The 13,049-nt window shown below is 60.7% G+C and overlaps 2 protein-coding genes across 8 annotated transcripts; both read right to left on the minus strand.

Annotated features, from left to right (window-relative positions):
- Nucleotides 1-661: 661 nt before the first annotated feature.
- On the minus strand, nucleotides 662-6,458 carry CDC20 (cell division cycle 20). Of its 2 annotated transcripts, none has more exons than XM_062003602.1 (11): nucleotides 6,271-6,458; nucleotides 5,740-5,930; nucleotides 5,036-5,181; nucleotides 4,049-4,145; nucleotides 3,371-3,499; nucleotides 2,802-2,998; nucleotides 2,365-2,459; nucleotides 1,790-2,021; nucleotides 1,548-1,673; nucleotides 1,275-1,392; nucleotides 662-925 (listed from the first exon to the last, which is right to left on the minus strand). In XM_062003602.1, the coding sequence occupies exons 1-11, from the start codon at nucleotides 6,306-6,308 to the stop codon at nucleotides 747-749; spliced, it is 1,548 nt and encodes a 515-aa protein (XP_061859586.1). In that variant the 5' UTR covers nucleotides 6,309-6,458; the 3' UTR covers nucleotides 662-746. The 2 variants fall into 2 exon arrangements, with proteins under 2 accessions (XP_061859586.1, XP_061859587.1); XM_062003603.1 differs by having other exon boundaries at nucleotides 6,210-6,458.
- Nucleotides 6,459-6,505: 47 nt separating this feature from the next.
- On the minus strand, nucleotides 6,506-12,975 carry MPL (MPL proto-oncogene, thrombopoietin receptor). Of its 6 annotated transcripts, none has more exons than XM_062003600.1 (12): nucleotides 11,951-12,975; nucleotides 9,763-9,895; nucleotides 9,249-9,424; nucleotides 8,771-9,036; nucleotides 8,538-8,694; nucleotides 8,267-8,396; nucleotides 7,798-7,970; nucleotides 7,554-7,696; nucleotides 7,260-7,419; nucleotides 6,993-7,080; nucleotides 6,822-6,909; nucleotides 6,506-6,734 (listed from the first exon to the last, which is right to left on the minus strand). In XM_062003600.1, exons 1-12 carry the CDS (start codon nucleotides 12,051-12,053, stop codon nucleotides 6,522-6,524), a joined length of 1,830 nt encoding a protein of 609 aa, XP_061859584.1. In that variant the 5' UTR covers nucleotides 12,054-12,975; the 3' UTR covers nucleotides 6,506-6,521. The 6 variants fall into 6 exon arrangements, with proteins under 6 accessions (XP_061859584.1, XP_061859582.1, XP_061859581.1 ...); XM_062003598.1 differs by having other exon boundaries at nucleotides 8,267-8,431; nucleotides 8,538-8,713; XM_062003597.1 differs by having other exon boundaries at nucleotides 6,506-6,909.
- Nucleotides 12,976-13,049: the final 74 nt, after the last annotated feature.

A 13,049-nucleotide genomic window follows, 5' to 3' on the forward strand; every position in this document is an offset into this window, starting at 1 on the left:
CCTTCCCCTTAGAGCAGCATAACTGAGCCTGGAGAAAGAAATGCTTTTTTCCCCATGTGCTGGGGAGGCAAGTTCTAGCAACTGTCTGCTGAACGCTGCTGCCTGGCTCCCTGCATGCAGCCTCAGCAGGAGGAGAGGACAGACGAGGCCTGCTCAAGGAATTGTGTACATGGGGTTGATGAATGTCATGCAAGACACTCCCAACACACCAAGGTAGCTGTGACAATGTGAACTAACCTTCAGAGAAACTGAGGCCACACAGCCTGAACTCTGAGTTGAGCCTTGCTCCTGCCCACCCCAGGTGGCAGCAACACAGGCAGCAGCAGAGCAGGAGCCCCTTCAGAGCAGGTTTGCTGAGGCAAAGCAGGGCTACTTCCTCCTAGCTCCCACTGGAGGAGCCTGGGGAAGTGACACTTTTGTCACTGATCACATCAGAGAACTAGGAACTTACACCTGCTCCAGCTTGCTCCCTCCTCTCATGGAGATGTGGCAGATGGCAAGTGCCTGAGCAGGGATAAGAAACTACAGCCCTTGCACAGCATCCTTCCTCTCCCAGGAACTTCAGGGCTGCCTGCAAACTGTGCCTAAAGAACTTGGCCAAAGCCCAGGGAGGAGGAGCTCATTTTGGTGAGCCAGGGCTTTTTCTTCCTGAATGCAGAAGTCAAATTAAAGCATTTTATTAACATTTAAAATACAAGACAGTGCATAAGTCAAGATTCCTCCCTCCCCACAACAGCCCTGCACCTTTAGCGGATGCTGTGCTGAATGATGCTGCTTTTGGCACTGCTGGCCCTCTCCTTCTCCTTCTTTGTTATGGGATCCAGCTCAAAGCAGCGCCAGAGCCTCAGTGTTTCGTCAGCAGCTGCCGAGGCCACCGTGGCACCGTCGGGGCTCATAGTCAGGTTCAAGACTCTGGCGGTGTGACCTGAGGAGGAGGAGGGGTGCAGTCAGGGCCAGGCTCCTCAGCACAGGCCCTGCTCTCTCTGACTCTACCACAGTGGTCACATTTCCTCCTGTCTGCACCATGAGCCCCAACAAGGTTGTTGCATTGCAGCTGCAGTGTGGTCTGGGGACAGCTTTAATTCTCAGCCTAGGCATGCAGCTGGAGCAACGGTTTCTTCAGCAGTGCGCAGGAGTTGCCTCGCTCTAGCAGCACACCCCTGGCCATCATGCTGTGTCAGTGGTGCTCCAAGCTACAGCCCCGGTCTGCTCAAACCAAGGATTACATCTGCCTGTGGCAGCCCTGCATTCCCCAGGCAAAGGCCCCAGCCTACCTCTCAGCTCAGTGACCTTGGCCATCGTCGGATACTTCCATATAACCAACTGGTTCTGTGCAAAGCCATGGCCAGAAATGAGCTCCTTGTAGTTTGTTGACCACAGGATAGAACAGACCTGGGAAGAGACAGCAATGCAGGTAAGACAAGCTGCTCCTGCCGAGACTCATGCCACCCAGAGACGAGTGTGGTCCCCCTCTGCTTCCCCATGCCTCTGGGCCTTCAGAGCCAGCAGCTCTGTGTCAGTGCCCTGGCAGAAGGCGTCTCTCTCACCTGGGAGTGGGCATCAACAGCAGCGAGGCAGGCGCCGGAGGACACGCTCCAGATGCGGATGTGTCTGTCGCTCGTCCCACCACCAGTGGCAAGGACGTTGGACTGCCACGGGCACCACGCCACAGCCTGAGGGAAAAGGGTTCCTGGGTTCCTTTCCAGCCATGCAAGAGGCAACCACGCACAGCCAGGGCTACGTGTCTGCCTTGAACTCAGGCGCGTGCCCGCAGCAGCCCTGCGCTCACCTTGACAGCACCCTGGTGCTGAGTGAACGTCTGTACAGGAGCATAGTCTCTGCTGTCCCCTTGTGTGCATGGCCAGATGTTCACCAGGTTGTCGTTGCCACCACTGGCCAAGTAGCGGCCATCTAGCGACCACTTGAGCCCACACACCTCCTGTGTGTGGCCAACAAGCGTGGCCACGTGATGCTGAGCCACTCTGACATCATGGTGGTGGATGTGGCCACTCCGTGCCCCACTGCAGAGAGAAGGTTTATATGATCAGGCTGGCACGTACTTCAACCCAAATCGCTTTTCATGCTGTTGCAAGACTGCTCTACCTGCTGCTGGGTTTCAGCCAGTGGTACAGGCAGCACTGGCCTGTTGGTGTGAGCAAAGCAGCGACAAAAGCACTTCATGACTTCAGCACAAAGGGCAAGAGGAGAGGCCTTCTCACAGTCCCAACAGAACAGGCTGAGTAAGAATCCCAAGGCAGGAGAGAAGCTCTTCTCTGCCATCCCTAACCTGCACCACACTCAGATCTAGGACAGGAATCTGCAGTGGCTGGACACTGCCCTTCACCTACCCCACCCCTGCTTTACCTGGAGAGGATGTGGCTGTTCCAGCTGAGGGACCCCACACGAGAAGAATGGCTGGTCATGTTGCGGAGACGTTTCTGTTGCTGTACATCCCACAGCTAGAGAGGCAGAGCAGTAAGTTTGAGATGAAGAAGAAACCCAAGCCCTGTTGCTTTGCCCTAGGAACCTCCCTGCACAGGCTTCAACGTTCAGCTGTGTCAGTAGGGGAGCAGACATAATTTGTACCTCCCGCCTACAGAGCAGAAGGTAGCTCCAGGTGTCAGAAAACCTCAAAACTCAAGCTCTGCCTTGCATGCCAGGTCCCTGGCCTTGGGCATTTCTGCCCCAGCTAAGACGAGTCAGGATGCATTGCATCCTTGCACTAGCCAAACCTCTGTCCCAAGCTCCCAAAGCTCCAGCAGTTCCTAGAAAACACCTCTAGTTTTAACTCCTGCACTCACCTGGACCTCAGCATTACTTGTGCCAACAGCAAGGTAGTTTCCTTCTTTAGTCCATGACACAGAGGAAATATAATCATCTGAATTCTCCATCTGCAGCAGCTGGATAATCTCCCCAGAAGTGTAGCTCCACAGATAGACAAAGTTGTGCAGAGCCACTGCCAGGAAGTTCTGAGAGCTCCAGTCAATGAGATTCAGGTCTACAATTTGGAAGAGCAATGCAGGTCACACTGTGCTTACCTGAAGAGTCCTGCCCTTCCCCAGTGCTGATGCCAGACCTTCCACCTGTACCAGGTGAGTGTGTGCACATGCACACACACGTACAGGTGAGGGGAAGCCTTCTGGGTGTCTCCATGCCCAGCTAGTGGGGTCAGGTGGCCCTGATCCAAGTCACCTACACAGCACTCCCGACTACTGTTCCAGAGTGTCTCAGTGTAGCCTCACGGGAAGTGCCCTGTGCCAGCCTGAGTCCATACGGCTGTACTGAGACAGCCCAGTTACGCTGTCCTTGGAACTGCAGTCCAGTGCAGAATGATCTCAGTGCTCAGCACCCAGCACTGCAGCCTACTTACAATAGTCATTGTGGATCTCTGGTGCATCCAGGATCCGGTCTGGCATCGAGGGGATGTATCTGCCATTCTTCCTGCTGGAGCCAGGAGTTGTTTTCTGACTGTAGAGCACTTTCAGGTTATTCTGATAGCCTAGATGCAGAGGAACAGATTTGTTGACCCGAGTTAACCGTTTCCTCCCAGCTAAGCACTGCTCACCTCACTAGAAATCCCTTCCAGTGACAAGTCCTGAGAGAAAAGAGCTGCCCTCAGAAGAGCACAGTGTGCTGCCATCACTGGCACTATGAGCTGCTGAACTAGGCTGAGCTCCCATTCCCCAAGTCACAGGAACAGGCTTAACTGACAAGCACTTGGTTTTCCGTACCCCGTTGCATTTAGTGACAGTTAAGCTGTAAGGTGTACAGCAGAGAGTCAGGAGCTCTTGCAGACCAGACCTCAGGTTTGCCACCTGCAGTAGTAGCAAGCAGTTGGTAGCCATTTCAACTTTTGTTAATAAGTTCATATAGCTGTCATGCAGCCCCTTAGCTTCAGGAACCCTAATGAGGGTCGCTCCAGTGTGCAGAGGAACTCTGAGATGAAGCTATTTTATCTCTCCTGTGTCCACAGGCAGGACCTCTGTGCTGCTGTTGCCCAGCTCAGATCTCTCCAGCTGGGTCAACGTACACAGCCCCTGGCTCATACCTTCTGGAGCATTCTGTGGCTTTCCACTGAGGCGGAGGATCTTTGCTTCTTCTACATCGAAGCCATTCAGATTCATTGCCCAGGCTTTCTGCTGCTCCTACAGAGACAAACCACCCTCAGAGAGATGCATTTGAGACACAAAAGCTAGACTGCAATTAAAACGGCAGCTGGCAGAGCATACACCTAAACCCTTCTCTATAACCCACAGCTATGCTGTGGGAATCAGCTACAGACAGGCCAAAGTAGTTTTTCCTCAGACTTCATCATGTTGCCACTCTTTGAAAATGTGAGCAGGACAAGTTCAGTGTCTCATTGCCAATGGGGAAAGCCACAGGGGGCTAAATGCTTCATAAACAGATCTCAGAACACAGTGTAAACATTCCAGAATAGCTCCCCATGTAGACACTGTTCTAGAATAGCTACCACCAGCAATTTTCCTGTGCACAAGCGCACAGCTTCGTGTCTCCCTAGCCTGCTGTACTTTAAAGCCCTGTTAGCCCAAAGCTGAAATTTGCTACCAGAACTGGTAGCAAAAGTGGAGTGAGTGGAGTGAGTGGAGTGAGTGGAGTGAGTGGAGTGAGTGGAGTGAGTGGAGTGAGTGGAGTGAGTGGAGTGAGTGGAGTGAGTGGAGTGAGTGGAGTGAGTGGAGTGAGTGGAGTGAGTGGAGTGAGTGGAGTGAGTGGAGTGAGTGGAGTGAGTGGAGTGAGTGGAGTGAGTGGAGTGAGTGGAGTGAGTGGAGTGAGTGGAGTGAGCTCTTCCCTGTCTGTACAGAGCAGCTATACTTAGGCTCTCAATGAGCAGCTGTGTATCTGTCCCCTCTACAGCTTCTACCTCATCCCAGGCTCCTGAAACCCAGAGCTGGAAGCTGGGCCTGTCAGCCCTCCTGTGTCCACTTGATAGAACTTACAGTTTGCTTCTCTGTCATAGGCCAGGAAGGATTAGGGGTGCAGTCGTGATCATTGTAGCAATTGTAACTTAGCAACTTACCTTCTTGGTAGGTGACTCATCAGCAGGGTCGTTTTCTTTGGTTAGGAGGAAGTTGGCCATCTCCATCTGCATAGTGCTGCGGCTGGGAATGTAACGGTCACCCCCAGCCTTTGATGGGGTGTTCTGAATTTTGGATCCAGATTTACCTGCATTCACATCCATAAATAGTGTCTTACAGCTATTGATCAGCCTGTATTAGAGCTTTTAAGAGACAGCACACACAACAGACAAACACCTACCAGACTAACAGGACTCAGAAAGCTCATGCCATCCAGTCACAGCTTGTATTTTTTTGTGCCACCCTGCCTCCCCCCCTCCAATAATTGCTCTAAGCTATACTTAGGGACTGCCAGGAGACAACTCCTTGGGTCTTGTGCAACAGTTCTAGAGGTCACAGTTAAGGAGAGGATGGAAAAGCACCATTACAGCATGTAAAGCTGTCAGGAGGCAGCCCTAGGCATGCTTGTCCCCAGCCACAGCTGGGCCAGCAAGGCTCAGCACTTTGCTCAGCCCCAGCACTGGGAACTCTACCCACCTCCTGGTAAGGAGGGGAAGGCCGGCAGCTCCCAGCAGCCCCGCGGCTTAGCCCACCTCATGGCTGACCAGCAAGCCGGCTAGGGCAGCGTGGCACGGAGCCAGGGTCCCACGGCTACGGGCACCAGCAGGGCGACGCTCCCCAGCCGCACCGTGCCGCCGCCACTCACCGGACGTCTTGGACGGCGTCTTGCTGGAGCTGTGGGAGCGATTGGCCGGCTTCATGGGTGACATGCTGGTGGTGGGGCTGTCGTTCTCCTTGGCCTTGCACTGCCAGCGGGCCAGCTGCGCGTTGGGGATCGGCGTGTCCAGCCTCAGCAGCCCGTGCAGGTCCGCCTCGAACACGAAGTGCGCCATGGCGCTGCGGGGGAGCGGCGTCAGCGGGGCACCGGCCGGGCCCGGGCCGCGCTCGGCTGCACGCCAGGGACCCCCGGCCACAGGGACCCCCCGGCCACAGGAGCGCCCCTCCGGGCCGCCCCCCGAGCCCCCTCCGCCACGGGATGCCCTCCCGGAGCCCCCCTCCGCCGCTCCTCAGGAGCTGTTTCAGCACAGCACTCCCCGTCCCCTCCTGCCACGTCTCAAGCCCCCTTCGCCACCAGCATCTCTCTCGGCCGACTTCACTCCAGGCTGCCCCCCGCACCTGCCCGGCCCCGGCTCAGGCTCGTCCCGGTACAGCCGGCGCGGTGCCGGCCGCTCCTCACCTTCCCCTGGCGGCCGCCCCTCGCTGCCCCCGCAGCATCTTTTAAACCCCACCGAGCCGCTCCTCCCGTTGGCCGCTTCAAACCCAACGGCCGCGCGGCGCCATGGCGACGGCCGCGTACAGCGCCGCGATTGGCTGGGCCGGGGGACCGGGGCGGTCCCGCCTGGCGCCTGCGGGAGCCGCCGGGGCCGGCGCTGGGACACGGGCGGGCGCGAAGAAGGGGCGGGGAGGCCGCGTAGCTGCGCATCTGGTTTATGTCGGGGCGGAGAGCGCGGCTGAGGGCGGCCCGCGCGGCTCCCAGCCGCTCATGAGCAGATAGGACTGGTTGGCGATGTCGGTGCCGGGCAGCCGGCCGGCAGCGTGCTCTGGCGGCGGCGCGCCCGCGTCCCGAAGCGGGCCCGGCAGCACCTCCAGCGGGCACGGCAGGATGGCCTCCTCCGGCGGCTGCTTGTAGAAGGCGTGGGCCTGGGGGTACACGGGCGGTGAAGGCTCCGCTTCGAGCTGCCCCCGGGCGGGGCGCAGCCGCTTTGCGCCCCGTCCTTGCGCCCTTACCTGGCTGTGCTTGCTGCTTTCGTGCAGGAAGCTGCCCAGGGCGCGGTGCAGGTCGGGGACGGGGGGCCAGAGCTTCTGCTTCATTTTGCTGGATGTGGGGAAGGGGGTGTCGAAGCCAGTCCTGGGGTGCCCTGTCGCCCCCAGGCAGGGTGCTGGACCCTCCCCGCTTACCTGTAGAGGGAGGGGAAGGTGCACCGCAGCCCCAGCAGCGCTCCGGTGAAGAGCAGCGGCACCACGGTGATGCTCGGGATGACCCAGCCTGCATTGGAGGAGCAACGCTGGGCCTCTGGTCCTCCCCGGACCAGCCGCCACCGAGCCCTCCGCAGCCCTGGCACCCTCTGCCTGACGCTCGTCATCCCGTTTCCAGCACCCTCGGTCTCCTGCCCCTGACTGAGGGGCTTCTCTGGCTGCAGCCTCAGCTCCTGCCCCGTCCCTTACCCGCATCAGCTACGGCATCGACCGTGACAGGTTTGGACCAGGCGCTCCAGCTGCCCCGGTACCACGGCCCGCTGGGCTGGGCCCGCACCTGGGCGCGGTAGCGGGCACCTGGCCGGAGGTCCAGCACTTCTTTCCTTGCTGCCCGTGGGACCTGCAGGACCTGCAGGGCAGAGCCGAGCTGGAGATGACGGCTGCTGCGGGGCAGCGCTGCAGCGCTTGTCTGTGCTGCCTGACCCCGTGTGTGGGCCACGTGTCAGCAGCAGAGCTGCACAGGGAGCCCTGGCCGTGCCTTACCTTCCAGTCGTGGCTGTTCTCCGTGGCATAGCGGACCTGGTAGTCCAGCTGCTCTGCCAGCGCCTCCAGAGGCGGCAGCCACTGCAGGCTCAGCCGGCCCTGCGACACCGTCGCCTGTGTGAGCTGCGGGGCCTCTGTGAGCACTGTTGCGGATGGGGACACGTCACCGCCGTGGAACGGGACGCGGGGCGCTGCACTCTGCCAGCTGGGCAAGGGCAGAGGCTGTGGCGGCGCCGGGACTCACCAGCCTGGTGTAGCCAGAACGGCTCCTTGAAGTAGCTGCGCGTGGGCAACGTGGGGCTATGAGTGACGTTCACCAGGACAGAGATGGCACTGCCAGCCCTGGGCTGGAAGGTGCAGGTGTGGGTGCCCTGTGCCCCCACGCTCATCTCCTCGCACCACTGCCATTCGTCTTCCCTGTGCGAGGAGCGGGGAGCCAGTCAGCCCGACCATGCTGGCCCTGCTCCCCTCACCTGCGGCCAGCCCTGCTCTGGGGTCACCCTGTCCCCACAGCCAGCGCTGCCTTGCTTCTCCTGTGCTTGCCCAGGAAAGCCAGGGCCGCCCGTAGCTGCGAGAGGGGTGGTGGGCAGGTGCAAGGTCAATGGTGGTAGGGACAGGGCACAGGGCCATAGGGCACAGGGTGAGATGGGGAACCCTGAGTAGGGCTGGTGGTCCCCTCTGCCTGAGCATCATGTCCCCACCGTGCCCCTTACCTTGTGCCAGCCCCGCTGGGAGGTGGCCGGTAGAAGAGCTGATGGGAGCCGTGGGGCTCCGCAGGGTCCCAGCCCCACTTGCAGTGCATGTGCCTCAGGTCAGGGGTGCTGCAGCACAGCCCGATGTCTCCTGGGCAGGCGAGAGCCAAGGTGGGCTGCTTCTCCCTGGCCCCCCAAACCCAGGTGCTGCACTTTGCCTTCCCCAGGACCAGCAGCTCCAGCTGCCCCCCTGCTGTGCCCGCCAGTGCCCAGGGAGGGGACGGCAGCTCACCAGAGGAGCGGGGGGTCTCTGCAACCACTGCCTGTGACCAGGGCCCCCAGACGCCGTCCATGGAGGTGCCGTCGGGTTTGCTGCGCACCTGGATGTGGTACCTCACCCCTGGCCACAGGTCCCGCAGGACCACCCAGGTGTTGGCCTGGACCAGCCCCTGCAGGAGAGGGGCCAGGCTGGGGAGCAGCTGCAGCCCCCAAATCCCCCTGCCTGTCCCTAGCCCCTGTCTGTACCTGCCATGCTCCTGGGGACGCTGTGGCTGTCCCGGCCGTGGGGGTGTGGGTGCTGAGGTCTGTCTGTCCGGGGGTGTCCCTGCGGCGCTGCCTGCTGCGGTCCGGCGCGGTGCTGCAGAGCATCTCTGTGTTGCTGGCGGGGCAGCACTGCAACTCGTAGAGGAAGAAGCTCGGGTAGTCAGCGAGTGGCGGCTGCCAGGACACGTGGAGCTGCCCCACAGCCCCAGCCCAGCGGGCAGAGATGTTTGCTGGGGGTGCGATGAGACCTGTGGGCAACGTGCAGGGCTGTTCAGCCTCCCACGGCAGCCGCTGGCCGGGCACCTCCCAGTGCTGCCGGGGACACCTGATGGTCCCTCCAGGGCTGCTGACGTGCAGGTGCAGGGTGCTGCAGGCTGCCACAGCGGGCACAAGGGCACGGGACCCGGGTCTGGGGACTGTCCTGGTGCCACAGGGGTGTTGCCCAGCGGGAGGGACTCACCCACTGTGTCCACGCTGAGCTCCCGCGAGTACTTGGTCTGGTTGGTGGTGACATCCAGGACGTGAAGGTAGAGCTGTGTGAAGAGCCGCACATCCTGGCTGGGGAAGACGCAGACGTGCCGTGTGGTATTGGCCCTATGGTGCCACGTGGAGATGCTGCACGCCGTGGGTGCATCCCTGAGGAACAGAGAGCGGGGTCCTGCAGCACCCTGTGCTTCCTGCCCGGGGCCAGGCTGGAGGCAAGGGGACCTGGGGCATGGCACCAAGATCTCAGTGCCACCAGTTCTTTCCCTGTGCCCTCATCTGCTGCCTGGCATGGTCCGCTTTGGGCTGTGGGACAGCCAAGGCACTGGCTTTGCTGCAGGGTGTGGAGTGGCTGCTGTGTCTGTCCCGTGAGCTCTCCACCATCTCTCCTTGCAGCCGGGAGCCGCTGGCATGGCACAGAGAGCTGCGGCACCCTGACCTCAGTGCTCTCTGTGCAGGCGAGGGGGAGGCTGATCCCCACGATCTCTTACCTGCTGTACCGGTAGTAGAAGTGGCGCGTCCCACTGGGCACCTCCTCCTCCTCATCCCAGAAGCAGGTAAGGTCCTCGAAGGAGCGGGAGAAGCAGAGGATGTCCTCGGGCACCCCCGCCAGTAGCGCAGCATCTGGGAGGAGTGTGGGCATGAAGGAGCCTCTGGGCACAAACCCATCCCCAACCCCCCTCTGTCCCTCTGCCCCGTGCCTGCTGGCCAGCTCGCCCCTGTGCCAGCTCTGTGCTCGGGGGCCTGCGTGCTGTGCTGGCTGCTGGTTTGCATGGGGGCTGTGGCTGGTGGCAGGGCTCCCTCATGGCCCCCCTGCTCGTCCCTCCTCAGCACACATGGTCCTTTGGGACAAACAAACATCCCAAAATAGCCCTGTGGTCAGAGGGGGGCTCGGGGCCGGGCCATCGGGGGGAAGCAGCGCTGTCCTGCTCGTGCCGGAAGGTGCGCGGAAGTGAGATAAGGAGGAGCAGTGCTCCGGGGAGAGGGAAAGGGCCTCGGGGCTGGCGTGGGGCTGTGTGGGCCTGAGCAGGGGGAGATGCTCAGACCCTGGCCCAAGGACTGCCTGGGAGGCTGTGGGTTTCTCTGCCTCCCGCAGCAAGCGGCTGTCCCTGTGTTGCAGGGATGAACTGGAGCGTCACACCTGCAGGATCTCCATCCCAGGCACCGCTGGCTTTGCTGCACGTGGGCACTTGTCCCCGTTGTCAGGGATAAAGGGACAACCCCAAGATCCAGATGTGTGAAGCACAGGGATAGCCTTGCTGCCTCCAGCACTCCCTTCTCCCCTGCTGCCTCTGCCCTGGGACCCGCTCCAGCCCTTCTCCTGATGTGTGCTCCCTTCCCCAGGGGCTGCCTGCTGCTGCAAGACCCCACATCAACCCCCCTGCCAGTGCCTGTCCCTGCTCCATGTGCTGAGTGCATCGGTTCTCTGCTACACACTCCCTATGCTGCCAGTTGAGCCCAACCAAGGCAAATACTAAGGGACAGTCTCCAAATGTCCTTGCCACCTTCTTGGTGTCTCTCTTCTCTCCTTGCCCCTTCCCTTGCTCTTATCCCCCAGCCTTGTTCCTTCTTTCCCAGGCCTATATTGCCTTCCTCTCCCTGCCTGTGTCTCCTCCCTACAGACCACAGCTGCCTCACCCACCTGCTCTTCCCTTTTTGCAACCCACTGCCCTCACTCCAGGGTTTATGCTGGCTTTGGACCCCCCCCAGCTCCCACTGCCAGGGGATGGGGTGGCTGGATCCCAGCAGCATGATGGCACGGGGACTCATGACATCAGCAGGAGGCCACACTGGTCCTGTGGGCTACCAGAGCATCTGTGCTGGGAGCAGGCAATTTCCATGGAGGAGTGGCCGTGTGGCCACACAGCTCTGCAGCCTACTGCCGAGCCAGCCACGGGCTTGGGGCATGCTGATGTCGCAGAGGATACAGGCAGAGGGAGGACAAGCCCAACCCCAACCTTCCTTACACTGACTCTGCACTCCCAAGCCTGCCGTGGCCACAGACCTGGAGCTGGAGAGACGAGCAGACCAACAGGATTTTGTTCAGTTAACGCTTTTTATGGTGTTACAGAGGTGTTAAAAGGGCTAAAGAGAGGCTGGAAGAAAGCATGGACAGGTCTGAAAGGGGAGGAAGCTGAGAAGTGTCTCTCCCCAGTGCTGTGAGCTGGTCTGGGGGCAGCTGCCAGCTGAGCTGAGCCGAAGGGGCTTGTGGCAGGGTCACAGCAAGGCTGGCATGGATCAGTGGGACTGGCACGGGGCAGGGGGATTGGCCTGGCAGTGTCACCGCTGTGGCTGCGGTGTGCACAGCTGTGCCATCAGATGCTGGCTTGAATTTTGCTCAGTCTCTCATCGTAACACCAAACTTTTTGTGAGCGGGGAACCTCTCTGCTACCCGTGTGGGGCTGGGAGCCCCAGGCTGCCATCCCAAAGGGGTGCTCAGGGGCTCCCAGGTCCTGCCTGCAGAGAGCAGGGACAGCTGTTTGCTGCCAGTACCCCAAGGAGTCCCATGGGTGGGAGGGGTGCTCTGTCACCCACCCTGAATGCTGCCCACACCCCCTCCTGCAACGGTCCCCTCCCCAACCCTGAAGATCTTGGCTGCCGTGAGGTGCTTGCTGCACCTAGCATGCCAACTCCTCCCTCGACCATCCTTTTGAGGAGAAAATAACCCAGAAGACCTACCTTGGGCTGTGACTGGCTCAGGGGCTGATGGTGGGCTGCAGAGGCTGAGCGGGACGGCAGAGAGCAGCGAGAGCAGACAGCCCTGGCGCAGGCAGACTGCCATCCTGCAGCCCGTGTGCCAGGGCTACGCGTGCCACACTCAGCTCTTCCCAGCGCCCTGGCAGCTGCTGCTGCTCCTCTGGGCAATACCTTTATCTGGGAAGCTGTGGCTGTGCTGCTCAGGAAGCCTGCCTGGAGGCTCCCCCCACCCCATCACCAGCACTTCCCCGTGCCCAAAACCACCGTGCCGCGGCCCCTCTGCCGCCAGCCGCAGTGCCAAGAGAGACTGCTCCTATCAGATAGGCAGCACGTCCTGTCCTTGTGGCTACCGGCATGCTGGGAGGCTGGGGTAGGAGGAAAAACAGCCCCTGAGAAGACAGGGAGGCCCCTGTGTGGGGCAGGGCAGTCTGCTGGGGGCTGCAGGCACACTGGGGACATGGGGTGCCTGCTCCAGGTCTGTCCTGCCTGGCACTGATGTGTGCCGGGTCTGCTCTGCGTGGCACAGAGGCACCATCGCTGTGGCTGTGCTGGGAGGAGAGCTGCAGGCATGGGGGACATTGGCAGGGCCCACACAGATGCTAGTGGTGCTGGTGCAGGAGCAGGGCCACTGTGGCTCAGCCTCATGGCAATTCAGCACTGCTGCTGGGCACTGGGGGCCGGAGGGGTGCCCACTCTGCAGGCAGCAGCACTGCAGTGCAGCCTGGAGACAGCAGCCAGGGCATGAAGAGCCCCTTGCAGGTGTCCCCACCACGCCAAGGGTGGGCTGGCTGCAGCTGGGGACAGCACCGGGGGCACTGAGGGGAGAAGGGAACAGCCGGAGCCAATTTGTCACAGTCAAATTTGGTCAAACCAGTCCCACTTCCTTCTCCATCCGGCTACTGGGCTTTGCCGTCAGGGAGGCAAAAGGCAGAAAGCCCTGGGTTGGAGTAGGGCTGCTGCTGCTGTTCCTGGCTGCAGTGGAGGAGGTGCAGGGGCAGAGGCACGCGTCAGGCTGCCTGTGAGGGCTCGTACCCACCACCGTTTGACTGGAGACCTCAGGGATGGGGCAGGGAGGCTGCAG

Source organism: Colius striatus, chromosome 10 (assembly GCF_028858725.1).
Source record: "Colius striatus isolate bColStr4 chromosome 10, bColStr4.1.hap1, whole genome shotgun sequence".
Taxonomy (NCBI): Eukaryota; Metazoa; Chordata; class Aves; order Coliiformes; family Coliidae; genus Colius; species Colius striatus.